The sequence below is a fragment of the Bos indicus genome, chromosome 5, assembly GCF_029378745.1.
Source record: "Bos indicus isolate NIAB-ARS_2022 breed Sahiwal x Tharparkar chromosome 5, NIAB-ARS_B.indTharparkar_mat_pri_1.0, whole genome shotgun sequence".
NCBI classification, from domain to species: domain Eukaryota; kingdom Metazoa; phylum Chordata; class Mammalia; order Artiodactyla; family Bovidae; genus Bos; species Bos indicus.
In genome coordinates, this window is record NC_091764.1 from 71,159,470 (window position 1) to 71,174,529 (window position 15,060).

A 15,060-nucleotide genomic window follows, 5' to 3' on the forward strand; every position below is an offset into this window, starting at 1 on the left:
CTGTGACTGCCCTGGAGTCCAGGACAACTTTTGACACTTAGTGGGGATAATTAGTATTGGAGAAGGAAATGGCAACCCACTCCAGTGTTCTTGCCTGTAGAATCCCAGGGACAGGGGAGCACCAGTCCCCGCGCTCGCTCGGACAAAGAAAACCACGCATATGCAAGTGCTCTCAGAGCTATTTAATCCTCCAGCATAATTGAGTTACAGCTTGTATCTGCGAGGCTGACTTCACATGCTTACACTGTACCCTAACCTGCATCCTTTCACCAATTCTGAACACACAAAAGAAACTGAGCCACCAACCTGTTCTACAAAGTTGAACATGAAGCACAGAGCTGGGAGGGGCGGGATGGCCAGAGTAGGGCTCTGCTGTGTATTGGGTGATCTGGAGGGACCCCTGGGTCCTGGGTCTGGAAAAGTTGGACAGGCTGTGGTATTATCCTGGTCTGCTCACATGCCGCCTGACCGATTCTGACAGTGGCACCGTGTCCCTTCTGCTCCCAGCTGTGGTGGCCCTGCAGAGAGTTCACCTGTGGGGTCCACGCTCACCACAGCCCCTGCTCTGCTTGTTCCCGTGGACCACAGGTTTTCTTCAGCTTCTTAGCTCATTAATCTCTCTATTAGTTTAATTCTTTTCCTGGGCAAGTGACTTCCTCACATTGATACTCTCAGAAAAAACAAACCTTTTCTGTACTTTTAACACTTTGTTTGCATTTTGTTGACTTCACAGTTTTCTAGAAGGGCCAGTCTAACACACATCCCGCACACCAACTGTGTGCCGACGGCAGGCGCTGTGCTGTGCCCACGCAGCTTGTTCACGAGCTGCCGGCACCAACGTGCTTTCCCCTCAAGCTCCTTTCATTGCAAATTCAGATGAGAACTTCCAGAAGGTCACTGATGTTCAGGCTCACGGGATTTACTCCTGTGTTTGTTACCGTGGGCGTGAAGGCCTATCACCCTGAAATTCTGGAAAGGTAGAACTAACTGCCCCATCAGCAGGGACTGAACCAGGGGACAGAGGATGAATGGAAGAGAAAGGACATGTAGATTCCAGTGTCCCTCGAAAGCTGATGTGACAATTAAGTCACAGTGCCCTTTTTTAATCAGGCTGTTAGGAGGAAGATCTGGAAGAAGGTATTTTCTGCAGCTGGTGGAGGTGTCCAGCGGGGCTGCATTTTAAACTCTCTATTCACTGTGTTACATGTCAGCACAAACCAAATGGATCTTTGTCCTGGTTCGGCCTCACCAAGTCAGTGTGGACAGGAGATGCTAGCTTTTCTTTGGATCAGAGTTGTGAAACCAAGCAAAAACGAACAAACACAACCTTTTGGAATCTCTCCAGAGTGACTCTTCTGCCCCTTTCATTTTGTTCTTTCTCATTTAGAAATATCACAATTATTAAAGGTAAAATGTGTGGAGGGAACATGTGCTAGTTTACATGAGAAACCAGTCCATTTTGGGGACTGTCACAAAGGACCACGCATGGTCTCTGCATTCACACGCAGACCAGTGGGAGAATTTGTTTCAGTGTTGGTTATACCCTTTGTCTCATGTCCGGGGGTTGTCCGTGCATGGCTATAAAAACAAGGATGCCTAGCCTGAGAAATGAGTGTGCTACTGTACTGGAATATCTAGTGTTTGAATGTTCCGATGTTTTCAGGGACAGGGGACAGCATACAGGAAAGTGGGACAATGTAAGCCATGTCACCACTGTTTATGGGGCCACTGGGTGTGACGCTTCCACCCCAACACCATTCAAGCAGCAGTGTTCCCACACAGCTCAGGGCAGGTCTGACTTCAAGGGGCATTCCAAACACTTAGGTTGACAGAGACACAGGTTCAAGGCCTGATGAGCAGAAGTTCTGGGCCCTCTGGCCTGAAATGAAGTGACTTGTGCCCATGGCCATGTCCTATGCTTTGAGGAACCTTGTCTAGCCTGTCACCACATCGTTGTGTATTTTGGGCTGTGTTTTATTGCCAAGTGAGAATTGGGTGAGACAGTTTGATTTCTTCTTCTGGTCTTACTTCCAGAGTGGGAGAGTGACGACTGCCTCGTGTATTTCCTGTCTTCTTAATCTCCTAAAACACATGGCTCCGTGGTGTTACACCTGCCTGACAAGTTCTCTGCATTCTTTTATTCAGATTGCAGCTCCAGGCCAAGGACGCTTTCATTTTCACCTCCCTCTCTCCTTTCCCTGTGAGCAGTAAGGGGAAGCTGTGTCTCAAGTTGCAAGTGAAAGTGAAAGTCGCTCAGTTGTGTCCAGCTCTTTGCAACTCCATGGACTGCAGTCCATGGAATTCTCCAGGCCAGAATACTGGAGTGGGTAGCCTTTCCCTTCTCCAGGGATTGAACCCAGGGCTCCCGCATTGCAGGTGGATTCTTTACCAACTGAGCTATCAGGGAAGCCCCTCAAGTTGCTAAGTGGGATGTAAGGGGACAGTGTGGCTATGTTCTAATACCCTCAGTGCTTTCTAGAACCAGGAGGCTGGTTCTGACACCAATGATGTTTCTAGCACCAGGTGCTTGGTGATCAGGACACGCCCCCCAACCCTCCCCCTCCCCAGAGGAGTCTGATGCAGGAGAAAGAGCATTGGGAAGAGAGTCAGGGCTACATTTTCCAGCTCTGCAGTTAACTTTTTTAGTCAAATAAGTGTGGCTTAAACAAAGTTAAAGCTAATTTCTTTACTACAGGAATTCCAAACGCCTTTGATATAGGTACTATCAAGCTCAGAAAAAAAACCCAAAACAGTATCTCCTAAGCACATTTGACCAGTGAACCCTTTTGTAACTGAGTAACCTACCAATGCCTTGCTGCTCAGTCTGAAGCACTGAGCTAGAAGTTACTGTCATCGCACTTTCTGATCCTGTGTCATCTGTCTGCTCATTGTCTATGGTTCCTTGTGTGTCCCTGAGGGGGAAACAGCATTCCCGGTGGGAATTCAGAGAGACTGAACGGTGGTGTAACACAGAATGGGTGGAGGGGCCTTGATTAGTTGAGGACATCTTCTCCCTCTGGGAACTAGTAGTGATTCCTAAAAGAACCCGGGGTCTGCTCTTCACTGTCCGATTTAGGATAGCATGCTGGGTGGGAGTGGCCTTGCAAAGCCTCCCCGCTGTTTCTGTTGTGTTCTGAAAGGCTCAACGTGTCACATGGTCTGAATGCATTCTCTGGTCCTCAAGACCCACTGGTGGTGGGGGTGATGGGGCCTGGGCCTGCCTGGTCTGCAGGCCCGTCTCTTGAGCTTGGATGGAACTGACACGGGTGGGTGCTAAGTTCCCTTGGCTGGGCTTTTCTCCTTTTGTTTGTAGAACACTGTCAAAAGGTTATTGCCTCCTACATTGCTGAGGTCTGACTTCAGCATCTGCATTTGATGGAAATGGGGGCAAGGGTCAGAGGGGGCCCTTCCCCAAGGCAAGCAAAACACTAACAAGCAATGTGGAACCAGTCACACTGATGTCTCGCTTGGTTAACGAGGCAAGGGAGCAAGCGTCTGGGCAGGAAGGTGGATGTGACACCCATCTGTAAGGCCCATTTTGAGGAATCTGGAGGCTCTCAAATGCCCACCGCTTGGCTGGATGACGCTGGAACGCCACGGCAAAGGGAAATGGGTACACATGAACTCAGTTCCTGGATCAAAGGCATTTGGAAAGGATATTCTCAGGCCCTCCATTCTGTTCCCAGCAGGAACCAAGGCTGAGATGGAGGGTGGGGCAGGAGAGGCCTGACCATGGTTAGTCAGAGAACAGGCTGGCGAAAGACTTCCTCAGGTTGCGGATGGTCTCGGCCTTAGCCTCGTCCTCACTGGGGGTCCCTCGCTGGGAGGTGTCAGATGTGCTGAGGCTGTTAGTCAGGGACTGGGATTTGCTGAAACAGAAAGGCAAAGGAAGTTGGGGGTGACATGGCTGGATTCCCCAGGAAATGAGTCCTGGGGCCTGCCTGGGAGCCGGCTGGATGAACCCCATCACCGCAAGGATACTGAGCCCAGCAGCCAGGCATCCCCACACTTGTACCACACACACAATTAACCCCCCAGGTGGCTACTGGGACCCTCCTTTTTTAAAGGTGCAGAAACTGAGGCTCATAGCAAGGAACAGGGAGCATCCAAGGCTCAAATTCTTCCCACAAAAACAGATTGCTCAGACGTCAGGCACAGCTGGAGAGCTGCTCGCCCACTCTCCTGCCTCAGTGCACACGCCCGCCTGGCAAGCTGTAAGGTGCGGTAGCAGCAGGCTAGGCTTGTTCCTCCTATACGTTCCAGCGCCAGTTTGGGGATCAGAGGGTCTGTGTTCCAGACCCTTTCTGCCATCTGTTCCTCCAGCTGTGGGCAAAAAAGTCACTGAGCGGGGCCTCTTTTCCCTCATCTGTGAGACAGAGGGTTGGTCCAGCCCAGCCTCAGGCCTCTTGCAGCTCGGACACCATGGGCTTCAACTCCAGCCCTGCCTGAAGCTCTTATGGCCATCCCGATGCGCTTCGGAGTTCTCACAGTGCCTCCTATCTGAAAGGCAGTGTTTGACTCTTTGTGCCAGCCGAATGCCAGGCGACAGGGCTCCAAACATGAATGAGATTCAGGCCCTGCCCTCAAGGGGCTCACAGTCTAGTGGGGGTGAAAGACAGGAGAGATCCACGCAGGCTCTTATCACCACATGAAGTGACTCAAGTCTTCTTCAGAGCAGGGCTCTTTTACCCCTTGCTTTTTCCACCCAGGGTGTTATTCAAGACTAGTTCAGAGTAGGTGTTTGCTAAGGCGTTTGGTACCTGTTGACCTGAACTGAACCAAATAATACTTTAGAGCATCAACCAGGAGATTCAAGTGTTGTTAGCTAGATTGCTGGGCTTCCCTGATGGCTCAGATGGTAAAGAATCTGCCTGCAATGCAGGATACTTGAGTTCGCTCCCTGGTCAGGAAGATCCATTGGAGGAGGGCATGGCAACCCACTCCAGTATTCTTGCCTGGAGAATTCCATGGACAGAGGAGGCTGGGGGCTACAGTTCATGGGGTCTCAAAGAGTCAGACGTGACTGAGTAACACACCCACACAGCTAGGCTACTACAAGGTTAGCGCTCAAACCTGGCTCAAGTTCCGGAGCCTTTGTCTGTGCTATGGTTAGCTGGGCTGCATCTTTTGACATGTGAGAGGCAGCCAAAGATATACGTGTATGGAGCCAGCAGCATTCTGAGCACCAAATGTGCAAACACTCATTTTAATTCTTATAATAACCGTGTGGGGTAAATACTATTGCCCTTTTGCATGTGAAGAAGTTTAGGCACAGAGAGGTTAAGTAACTTTTTTCTGAGGTCAGGCAGCTTTTAAGTGGCAGACTTCAAACTGAACCCAAAGGTGGTCTGACTCTAGAGTCTGTGCTGTCAACCTCTATGCCTGCTGCTGGAGGACCACTTGCTAATATTACTAAGCTAAAAATGCTTTTATCCTTTGATCCAACAACACCATTTCAGGTATTTTCTATACAGTTGATCCTGCACATGTAAGAAAAAGCTTGTTTTTAAGGCCATTCACTGCTGCCTTCTTCGTAAGAGAAAACCAAATTTCCATTTACAGTGGATTAGTTAGATAAATTGCAGTATAATTACACAGTGGAATAATTATATAGCTGTGAAAAGGATAAAATGTTAATGACCTGCGTGGAAGAGCTCCAGAATGCATTGCTAAATGTAAAAGCAAGGAGCGAATGGCGTGGATAGTGAACACTGCTGATTGTGTAAATAAGTGGGAGGAGGAAACAGAACATATATTTCCGTATATGCATAAGGGAATACTGGAGGAACATGCTAGAATTAACAAAAGTGCTTACCTTTGGGGAGCAGGGGGCAGGAAAGCATTGGATGAGAATGAGATGGGGTAGGGTTTTCAATAAAAACATCAATATTTTTTAGATCTTTGAACCAGGTGAATATATTACCTCTTCTGAAAACTTATGGTTAGCTTGTTTGGAGTTGAAGGAAAGGAAAAACTTTCCAAAGAAAATACATTTGGGATCTCTCTCTCTGACCTCAAACCAAGAGATGGGCTTGAGAGGAAACAAGAGAGAGAACAGATGTGTGCCCTGGGATGGAAGCTTCCCTCCAATCCCAGTCATCTAGCCTTCACAGGATGACTTTGCAGGTCCTTGTATTACGAGTCTATTTCCAGGACTTCTCTGGTGTCCAGTGGTTAAGAATCCGTCCTGCAATGCAGGAGACATGGGTTCGATCCCTGGTCAGGGAACCAGGATCCCACATGCCGAGGAGCAACTTAAGCCTATGCGCCATAACTCCTGAGCCTGCGTGACACAACAAAGATCCCGCATGCTGCAACTAAGGCCCGACACAGCCCGATAAATACGGTTTTAAAAAGGAGTCTATTTTCCCACCTTTTTAATCTGGGCTTGACCATGTGACTTGTTTTTATCAAAAGCCTATGATGGGATGAAATGACATCGTGCAGCTTCTAAGGCTGAACCTTGAGAGGCCTTGAAGCTTCTACTTTTGCCGTTTTGGAAAGTAATTCTACCACATAAGGGAGCTGGGTCCAGCCTGCTGGAGGATGAGGCCCCAGGAGAGAGAGAGGCTCGGCTGACAGGCGACACCAATATCCAGATGTGTGCAGAAGCCCTCTTGGACTGTCCAGCCACAGGTAAGTGGCAGATAACTACAGCCCTATGAGCAATCCCAGGAGAGCAGGGTTGCTAGATTTAGTAAGCATACATGACACCCAGTTAAGTTTGAAATTCAGATTAAAAAAAAACTTTTTGAATATAGGTCTAACCCGTGCAATATTTGGCTTCCCTGGTGGCTCAGACAGTAAAGAATGTGCCTGCAGTGCGGGAGATCTGGGTTTGATCCCTGGGTTGGGAAGATCCCCTGGAGGAGGGCATGGCAACCCACTCCAGAGTTCTTGCCTAGAGAATCCCATGAACAGAGGAGCCTGGCAGGCTATAGTCCATGGGGTAGCAAAGAGTCAGACATGACTGAGCAATTAAGCACATGCAATATTTGAAGGCATACACTCCAAATTATTCATTGTCTGAAATTCAAATCTAATTGGGCATCCTGCATTTTATTTGGTAACTCTCCAGGAGAGACCATCGGGAGATCCTCCCAGCTAAACCAAACTCAGTACAAGTGACTAAATGAAAAAAAACTGTGAACAAAGAAAATGGCTGCTTTCTTAAGCCACTAAGTTTCAGGGTGGTTTGTTATGCAGCAAGGAGTACCTGATGCAGGTACACATGGAGGATCACAGTGGGGCCTAACCTATGCTTGGGCCTTGCTAGGTCCTGCCTGCCCACCAGGTTCCATCCTCTAGGCCTCCTTTTGCCCATTCAAAGCTGGGGTGAGGCCTTAGTGGGTCTTGCTCTGAGTCCCCAACCCTGAGCCGGCCCAGCTCCACCCACACCGCAAGTCCACTCTCAGCCCTTCCCGGGTCCCAGAGCACTTACTTGAGATGGGGATGGGGTGATGCTGGCTTCTTGGCCTCTTCGCCCTGTTGGGAGGCGCTGCGGCCCTGCACAGGAGGCCGGGGCTGCGAGGTAAGGGGTGCGCTCGACTTGGGGGCCTGGTTTGGAGAGCTGCCTCCAGATGCACGGGAGAGCTGGGGAGACCCTGGCGATCTCTGCTGTGGCGATCCAGACTGAGGGCTCAGGGGTTGCTGGCCTTGTGGGGAGAGCCTCTGTTGGGAGGGGCTCCCAGATCTTGGGGGCTGAGGAGACTGAGCTGGGCGAGGGCCCCCTACAGGGAGAAAAAAATGATTCCATTCAAATTCTTTTAGGATAAATAAGGCTGTGCAAAGGTGTCACTTTGAGGACGTTCATTACAGGGTTCTTCCTGCCAGTGAAAAACTGAAAACAATACAAATGCGCAACTGTAGGGGAACTGACTGGAGCGTTAAGATACATTCATGTAATGGAATGCGCTATGGTCATCATGTATGATGTGGCAGAACAATATTAAATGCCATGGGATGCTGTTGATAATATATGCTAAATATTAATATAGACTACTAGACAGAAAGCAGCTTATAGAACAGTATTTGTGGGTTAATTACATTTTGACATGTATAAAAATACATGCCTGAGGCAAAGGAAGGAGTCCTTGCCCTGTCCAAGGGAGCAGGCTATGCATGCTAAGTCACTCAGTTGTGTCTGACTCTGCGATCCCATGGACTGTAGCCCGCCAGGCTCCTCTGTCCATGGGATTCCCAGTATCCTGTAAGAATACTGGAGTGGGTTGTCATGCCCTCCTCCAGGCGATCTGACTCAGGGATGGAAACCGCATCTCTTACTTCTCCTTTACTGGAAGGTGGGCTTGTTATTGCTAGCACCCTCCGGGAAGCCAGTGTCACTAAGGGAGCAGGTGTTACTAAGCGTCAGTGGCATTTGCCACATAGCTGCCCACTGTTTCTAGAGCTCCTACTCCGTCACAGGAGCTGGAAATCTGGATTTTATGTAAAAGCTTCTCATTTTTAAATGTTGGTTTGCTTTTTTGTTTTGTTAAACTCACCATAGGTCCAAAAAAATATGTTTTCTAGTTTTATCTTAAATCTCCCCTCTTTCCCCAACACTCTGCCCCTCAAGGCTGATTAGTATCTTAGAAAATCTGGACTCTTATTCATTCATTTATTAACTATTCATTTAGTCCCTATTATACAGATGAGATTCACCAAGAGACTAGTAATTTTCTTTCAGCTTCTTGGCAAAGCAAAAAAAAAAAAAAAATAATAATACTTTTTGTTTGAGCACATAGAAAAAAAATTAACTTATATGTAGATAGTATTTGCTTAGTATTTGCTTTAGCACAGGATCAGTGCTAAAAGATGATGAGGTTCCTTAGAAGAGAACTTCACTTTCACTGAGTTGAAAATGAGTAGTGAGTTCAAAAAACAAGTTAATAATGTGATCTTGTTAATTTGGGAACTCAATGAAAGCATTGTGTTTTAATTAGCCCTGTTATTTTTACTCTAAATGTTAATTCAATGAGTATTTTCTTTAATTATCCTAATTTGTTTTTAATTGATTGTTTTTCAACTCACTAAAAGTATGTTTAGCCTCCTGTCCCTTAAAATAATATCTCTTTATTTATCGAGCGTGTCTCTACTCTGAGCCGTAGAGGAAGCAAGAATACAGTAGCTCTCTGTTTTAGAAGCGCTCTGTGCAAATGTGGCTGAAAAAGTAAGTCCTGGGGCAGAGTGGGAAAGGAGACGGTAGGGCAGAGGCACAGCCAGAGCCTGGCGGGGTGATGAATCAGTCATTTTTGAACATTCTATAAGCAAAGAATTATCACCTGGCAGGAGGACAGTGGGCTGCGGTGGTCCTAAGTATTCTTAACGATGACGTCATTAAGAACAACGTGTATATTATCATCGTTGTGTTGTTTGTAGTTGTTGTTTAGTCACTAAGTTGTGGTCAACTCTTTGTGACCCTCATGGACTGTAGCCCACCGGGCTCCTCTGTCCATGGGATTTTCCCAGGCAAGAGTACTAGAGTGGGTTGCCATTGCCTTCTCCAGGGGATCTTCCTGACCCAGCGATCGAGCTCATGTTTCCTGTATTGACAGTTGGATTCTTTACCACTGAGTCAGCAGGGAAGCTTAGTAAGACACAAATTATTAATAGTGAGTTTTAAAAAATATAAGAGTTTATTCTGGCAGTGTCTCTTTATATCAGCGTAACTGCTTTCCTTACAGAAAAATCCAGTAAGAATAAAGTTCTTGGCATCCTTGCTGGCCTCAAAGGTTTTGATAATCCCTTTTGTCTCCTTTTGAGGTCCCTATCCTGTTTCTCCATCTACTTGACATCTCTTTGGACCCAGATTTTCTTTTTTTTGGCACACTGTGTGGCACGTGGGATCTTAGTTCCACTGCACTCCCTGAGGTGGAGTGCAATCCTCTGGATTGCGTAGGAAGTCTCTAATAGTGAGCTTTTAACGGTTAAAGTCCCTGATGGCTCAGGCAGTAAAGAATCTGCCTGCAATGCAAGAGACCTGGGTTTGACTCTTGAGTTAGGGAAGATACCCTGGAGGAGGGAATGGCAACCCCTTCCAGTATTCTTGCCTGGAGAATTCCATGGACAGAGGAGCCTGGTGGGTTATAGTCCATGGCGTCCCAAAGAGTCGGACATGACTGATGGTTATTAGCAGTAAATTACTAGCATCTACTAAGCACTACCTCCACAATGGGACACCTTGCTAGTTAGAACTGCTTCTCTTGCATTATCTCACAGGCAGCTCCCCCTTACTAAACAGGCAGATGTCATTTCCTCCTTCATCACTGTGGAAACTGAGCCTCTGAGAAGTGAGGTAGCTCGCCTAAGTCTGCCAGAGGGAGACACTGTAAGTAGATTCAAACGTGTTCATCTGCCTGAAGAAGAACCCAGTGTTCACTGGCACGCAGTTGTGTAAGTCCTGCAATTTCCCTTTTCTTAAACGCTTTCTGCTTTTCCAGGAAGAGAAGCACAGACGAGAAGGATGAATGGGTGTTTTATATAAGACCTGTGGAAGAGGAAGCCCTTTGCTGCCCAAGGCTGATTTTCCCAAGAAGCAATGAATCCATTACTTTGATAAAGGCGCCTGGGAAGGTCCCAGTGTGATAGCAGTGCTTTCTTTCCGATGGGTCTTAAAGCAGGTCCTTAAAAAATCACCGTGAAAATGCCTGGCCTGGCATCTTGGGGTGAAGCTGACCTGAGGCCCTAAGCTGGCACTAGAGCCATGAGGGTGCCTGGAAGGTTCTGACATCGAGAGAGGACATGGGTGACTTTTGCCCCAGGCCTGAGCGTGAGAACACGCGAGCAGCTGGCAGCCCAAGAGAAGGGGTTAGTTACTGCCACAGTCTCCTTTCATCTTGTCATCAACAGTTCATACATTCTCTGATAAATGGTGGCATTTACTTAGTAATACTGGGATATTTTTGAGGAATGATTCGAATTGACAAGGTTCTATGTAATGTTCCATTTTTCTTTCTCACTCTTGCTGGTTGGCTCATAAATCTATAATCAGGCACTGCTAGCGGCTAGGAAGCAGGCACTTTCTAGAAGATCTGAAAGACCAGACTTGTAAACATGCCATTTTCTTGTGCTTCCTTGCACAAAGCCTCAACAGCTACCTCTGTAAAAAGGAAATACCCCTGTTTTCATTGCTGACACGTTAGGAAGCTGAAAATGAGACCATAAATGGCAAAGTCCCTAGCATAGGGCCTGGCACATATTAGGTACTTAATACATTTACTTTCGGTCTTTCTTCCCTCCTTTCCTGACTTTAAGGGAGTGACAACCTCATGGTCTCATTCATTCTGCACACAGAGCAAGGGAATAAGTCTGGTAATTAAGTATTAACATGGAGTTTTTCAGAGTGCCTTTTTGGAAGTCACATGTGGATCCCTCAGTGCATTTCAGCATCCTTGCCTGGATGGTTTCTCTTGGTGGGTGGCTCGTCGTGGGTCCTACCTTGTGTGGGTGGCCGTGGCTGGGGTTGTCCAAGTGGAGGACCCAGTTGGGCTTGCCCAGGGGATTTTGCTGGTTTAGTCTGAGGAGCCTAAAGCAGAAGAGAAAAGAAGACTGCTGTGGCCACTACAGCCATTCACTTCCTGGGTGGGAGGGCAGGATTTGTAAACATGTTTGTTATTGAGGTGCTCAGTTGTGTAATGGACTGTAGCCCGCCAGGCTCCTCTGTCTATGGGATTCTCCAGGCAAGAATACTGGAGTGGGTTGCCATTTCCTTCTCCATCGTTACTGGGGTAAAACTTACATAATGTGCACAGCACAAATAGTTTCTACACGTGGAGACACCTGTGTAATCACCAAGCAGGTCAAGACAGAACATTTCCAGTGGAGAAGGCTGCCCCACGCCCTCTCCAAGCCAGTGGCCTTCTTGAGAACAAGCATCTTTCTGACATCTGTTATAACAGATTTGTTTTGAGGGGGAGAAAAGGGGATCAGGTTTTGAGACTTGCTTTTCCAGAAAGCTGGAGATCTAGCAAATTCTTTGGAGAATCATCTGGTAACCCATGGTGAGGATCAGGGAAGACAGGAGCTCTGTGTTAGCGTGAAGAGGTTGGAAGATGAGCAAATGGAAGACACAAGAGTCCCTGCTGACCAGTGCCCTGGGAGCACACAAAGGGCATGTGTGTACATGTGGGCATAAGTGCGTGTGCACGCGCGCACACACACACACCCTGCTCACCATTCAGGCCTGGGAGGGAGGGCACAGAGGGGACATCTGGTTTTCTATGATAATAATCTCTGCCTGCAGACACTCAAAGCCAAGTTGAGACCACATTTTTCTCTCCAGGGTGGCAGAGAGAAGAAAGGCCCCTCAGAGCCTCCCAAATGTCCCTGTCAGGAGCAGGGGTACAAATTCTCCCCCAAGCCCAGCCCCACCCACACCCCATTTCTTTCTCTCCAGGTCGGTTCCTCCCTGGGTGCATCTCCTCTGGATCAGGGCACCCCCTCCCAGACGGCCAAGCATCTCTCATGACTCTACACTCTCTCACCCAAGGCCTCAGGGGCGAGGGCACCGTGCCCCCTGGCATCAGGAGTTGGCTCATTTTGGAGATGACAAGGTCGGCCATCAGCTGCTTGTCCTCTTCCACGTGCTCTCCAATCAGAGGCATTGAGCTGTCCATCACCTGTGGGCGAGAAAGGAGTCCTGAAGGAGGGGAGCTTGGCAGCTGAGCAGCGCATCCCAGGAGGGTGGGCTCAGACCTCAGGACAGAAGTGAACACTAGATGGCAGTGTTCTCCATGCAAATCTCCAGCCCAGCGCCTCGGCTGGAAATGACCCCCGTGGAGACAGCCGATTTCCCGCAGTTCAGTCTAAATCAACTCCCTGGACTCAGTTCAATTCAGTCTGCATTTGCTGGGCCTTAGACATGCGACCAAGGGCGGGGAGCCTTTGCTGACCTTTTCTGCTCTTTTCTTTGGGGAGCCGGTCTCTGCCCCCTCCTTTCCCACCTCGGCCCCTACCCAGGATTGGGGCCAGCTTCCTGAACTTTGGCCCAAGGTCAAGGTTTTCCACAAAGCCGGAAGCAGTGAAGGAAGGGGCTCAATTATGATCAAAAAATGACACGGGTTGCAGTCAACTCAAGATTCGGAGAGAAGAGGGAAGAGGCGAGGCCTGTTCTCTGGAACTCTAGCAGAATAAACTGCAGAGAAATTTCAGCCTTCCACAGGGAGAAGGCTGCTTCTCAAAGGAGGCACACTTGTAATTGGAGGGGCCCTCAGAGATCAGGGGCTTCCCAGGTGGTGCTGGTGGTGAAGAACCTGGCTGCCAATGCAGGGGATGTAAGAGGTGCGAGTTCGATCCCTGGGTGGGGAAGATCCCCTGGAGGAGGGCATGGCAACCCACTCCAGTATTCTTGCCTGGAGAATCCCATGGACAGAAGAGCCTTGTGGGTTACAGTCCATGGGGTCGCAAAGAGTCAGACACGGCAGAAGTGACTTGGCATGCATGCATGCTGAGTGATCATATTTGTGCATCCACTCTTTTGGCAGATGGAGAAACCAAGGCCCAGAGATGGGAAGGGCTTGCCCAAAGGCATGTAGGCCAGTGATCCAGGTGGTTCCCTAGGCATGGACAGAGGTAGAAGGTCTTGGGTGGGTTGGTGGAGGGTGGGGCCTTGGTGGGCTCTCTGTCTCCTCCCCAGCTATAGGAACCCAGCCTGTTCCCCCAGCTCACCGCCATCTAATTCTCCATCTGGTTTCCCCTTTTCCCAAGCTCTGGACTCAGCAGGTTCTGTCTCCCATCCAGGTCCTTGGGCAGGTAGGCCATTGACTCTGCCCACTCTCTACCTGGCTAGCGCTTCTCATCTGTCAGGAAAATCTAGCTGGTCCTTCCTCTGCGAAGCCTTCTTGGCACTCCTGCCATCCTTGCTTTGGTTGTCTCACCATCTCCTGTTTGTGTCTCCCCAACCCGACCGTGAGCCCCTGGCTTGGGGATGGGCCCTGTGTCCAGACAGGTGTGCCCTTGGTAAGTACCTGCTGAATGGAAGGACAAGTCCTGCTCATATCGATAAGGATACTAGTAAGAGCTGTATGGCTTTACTAGGTGCCAGGTGCTGTTCGAAGCACTGGGTGGAGAGCTCACATAAATCTCAGAGTATCTCTTTGAGATAGGTACCGTTACTGCCCTTATCACAATGGGAAAGCTGAGGGTCAAAGAAGTAGCAAGTCCCAGGACAGACTGGGAGCACTCCTTCTACATCTCAACAATCACCGAACAGCTCTGAGTAAGAACTAGGAATGGGAGACCTGGCTTCCAGGCTCTGGTTCTCCTAGGGACTCGTGGTATGATCTTGGTAGCTCACTTCTCATCTGTGGGCCTGTTGTTTTCCTCAACTATAACCTGAGGGGGTTGGGCAGCTGCGAAGACCCTTGCATCTGAGACTTTTAGGAGTGCATTAATCTAAAGCACCTACTATAGTTGTTGCTGTTTAGTAGCTAAGTCATGTCCAATTCTTTGCGACCCCAGGGACTGTAGCCTGCTGGGCTCCTCTGTCCATGGGATTTGCCAAGCAAGAATATTGGAGTGGGTTGCCATTGCCTTCGGAGAAGGCAATGGCAACCCACTCCAGTACTCTTGCCTGGAAAATCCCATGGATGGAGGGGCCTGGTGGGCTGCAGTCCATGGGGTCGCTAGGAGTCAGACACGACTGAGCGACTTCACTTTCACTTTTCACTTTCATACATTGGAGAAGGAAATGGCAACCCACTCCAGTGTTCTTGCCTGGAGAACCCCAGGGACAGGGGAGCCTGGTGGGCTGCCATCTATGGGGTCGCACAGAGTTGGACACGACTGAAGCGACTTAGCAGCAGCCGCAGCAGCAGCCATTTCCTTCTGCAGGGGATCTTCCTGATCCAGGGATCATACCCGTGTCTCTTGCATTGCAGGTGGATTCTTTACCACTGAGCCACCAGGGAAGCCCTACTATGGTTGGGAAGCTGAAAAGCAAACTCAAGGATGTGAATGCAGATTGTATTAGCAAACTGAGCTCCCTGTGGGTTGGGCCTGGGTCCTTGGCTTCCTGGATCCCATTGCCCGGCACGTGGACAGTCTCTCAGTCAGCGTGGGCTG

At 49.0% G+C, this 15,060-nt stretch overlaps 1 protein-coding gene across 6 annotated transcripts in view; it reads right to left on the bottom strand.

Moving 5' to 3' along the window:
* The window catches only part of SYN3 (synapsin III), a 498,442-nt gene that overhangs the window by 7,110 nt on the left and 476,272 nt on the right, over positions 1-15,060 (bottom strand). For 4 of the 6 annotated variants that reach the window (XM_019961256.2, XM_070789669.1, XM_070789670.1 and 1 more), the window contains 4 exons: positions 12,483-12,617; positions 11,437-11,524; positions 7,442-7,730; positions 162-3,869 (listed from right to left, as the gene is read on the bottom strand). In XM_019961256.2, coding sequence (XP_019816815.1) covers positions 3,737-3,869; positions 7,442-7,730; positions 11,437-11,524; positions 12,483-12,617 — 645 coding nt within the window. In that variant the 3' untranslated portion in view covers positions 162-3,736. Of the gene's footprint in view, positions 1-161; positions 3,870-7,441; positions 7,731-11,436; positions 11,525-12,482; positions 12,618-15,060 lie in introns of those variants that run through there. The other 2 variants (XM_070789671.1, XM_070789672.1) reach the window with 2 other exon arrangements.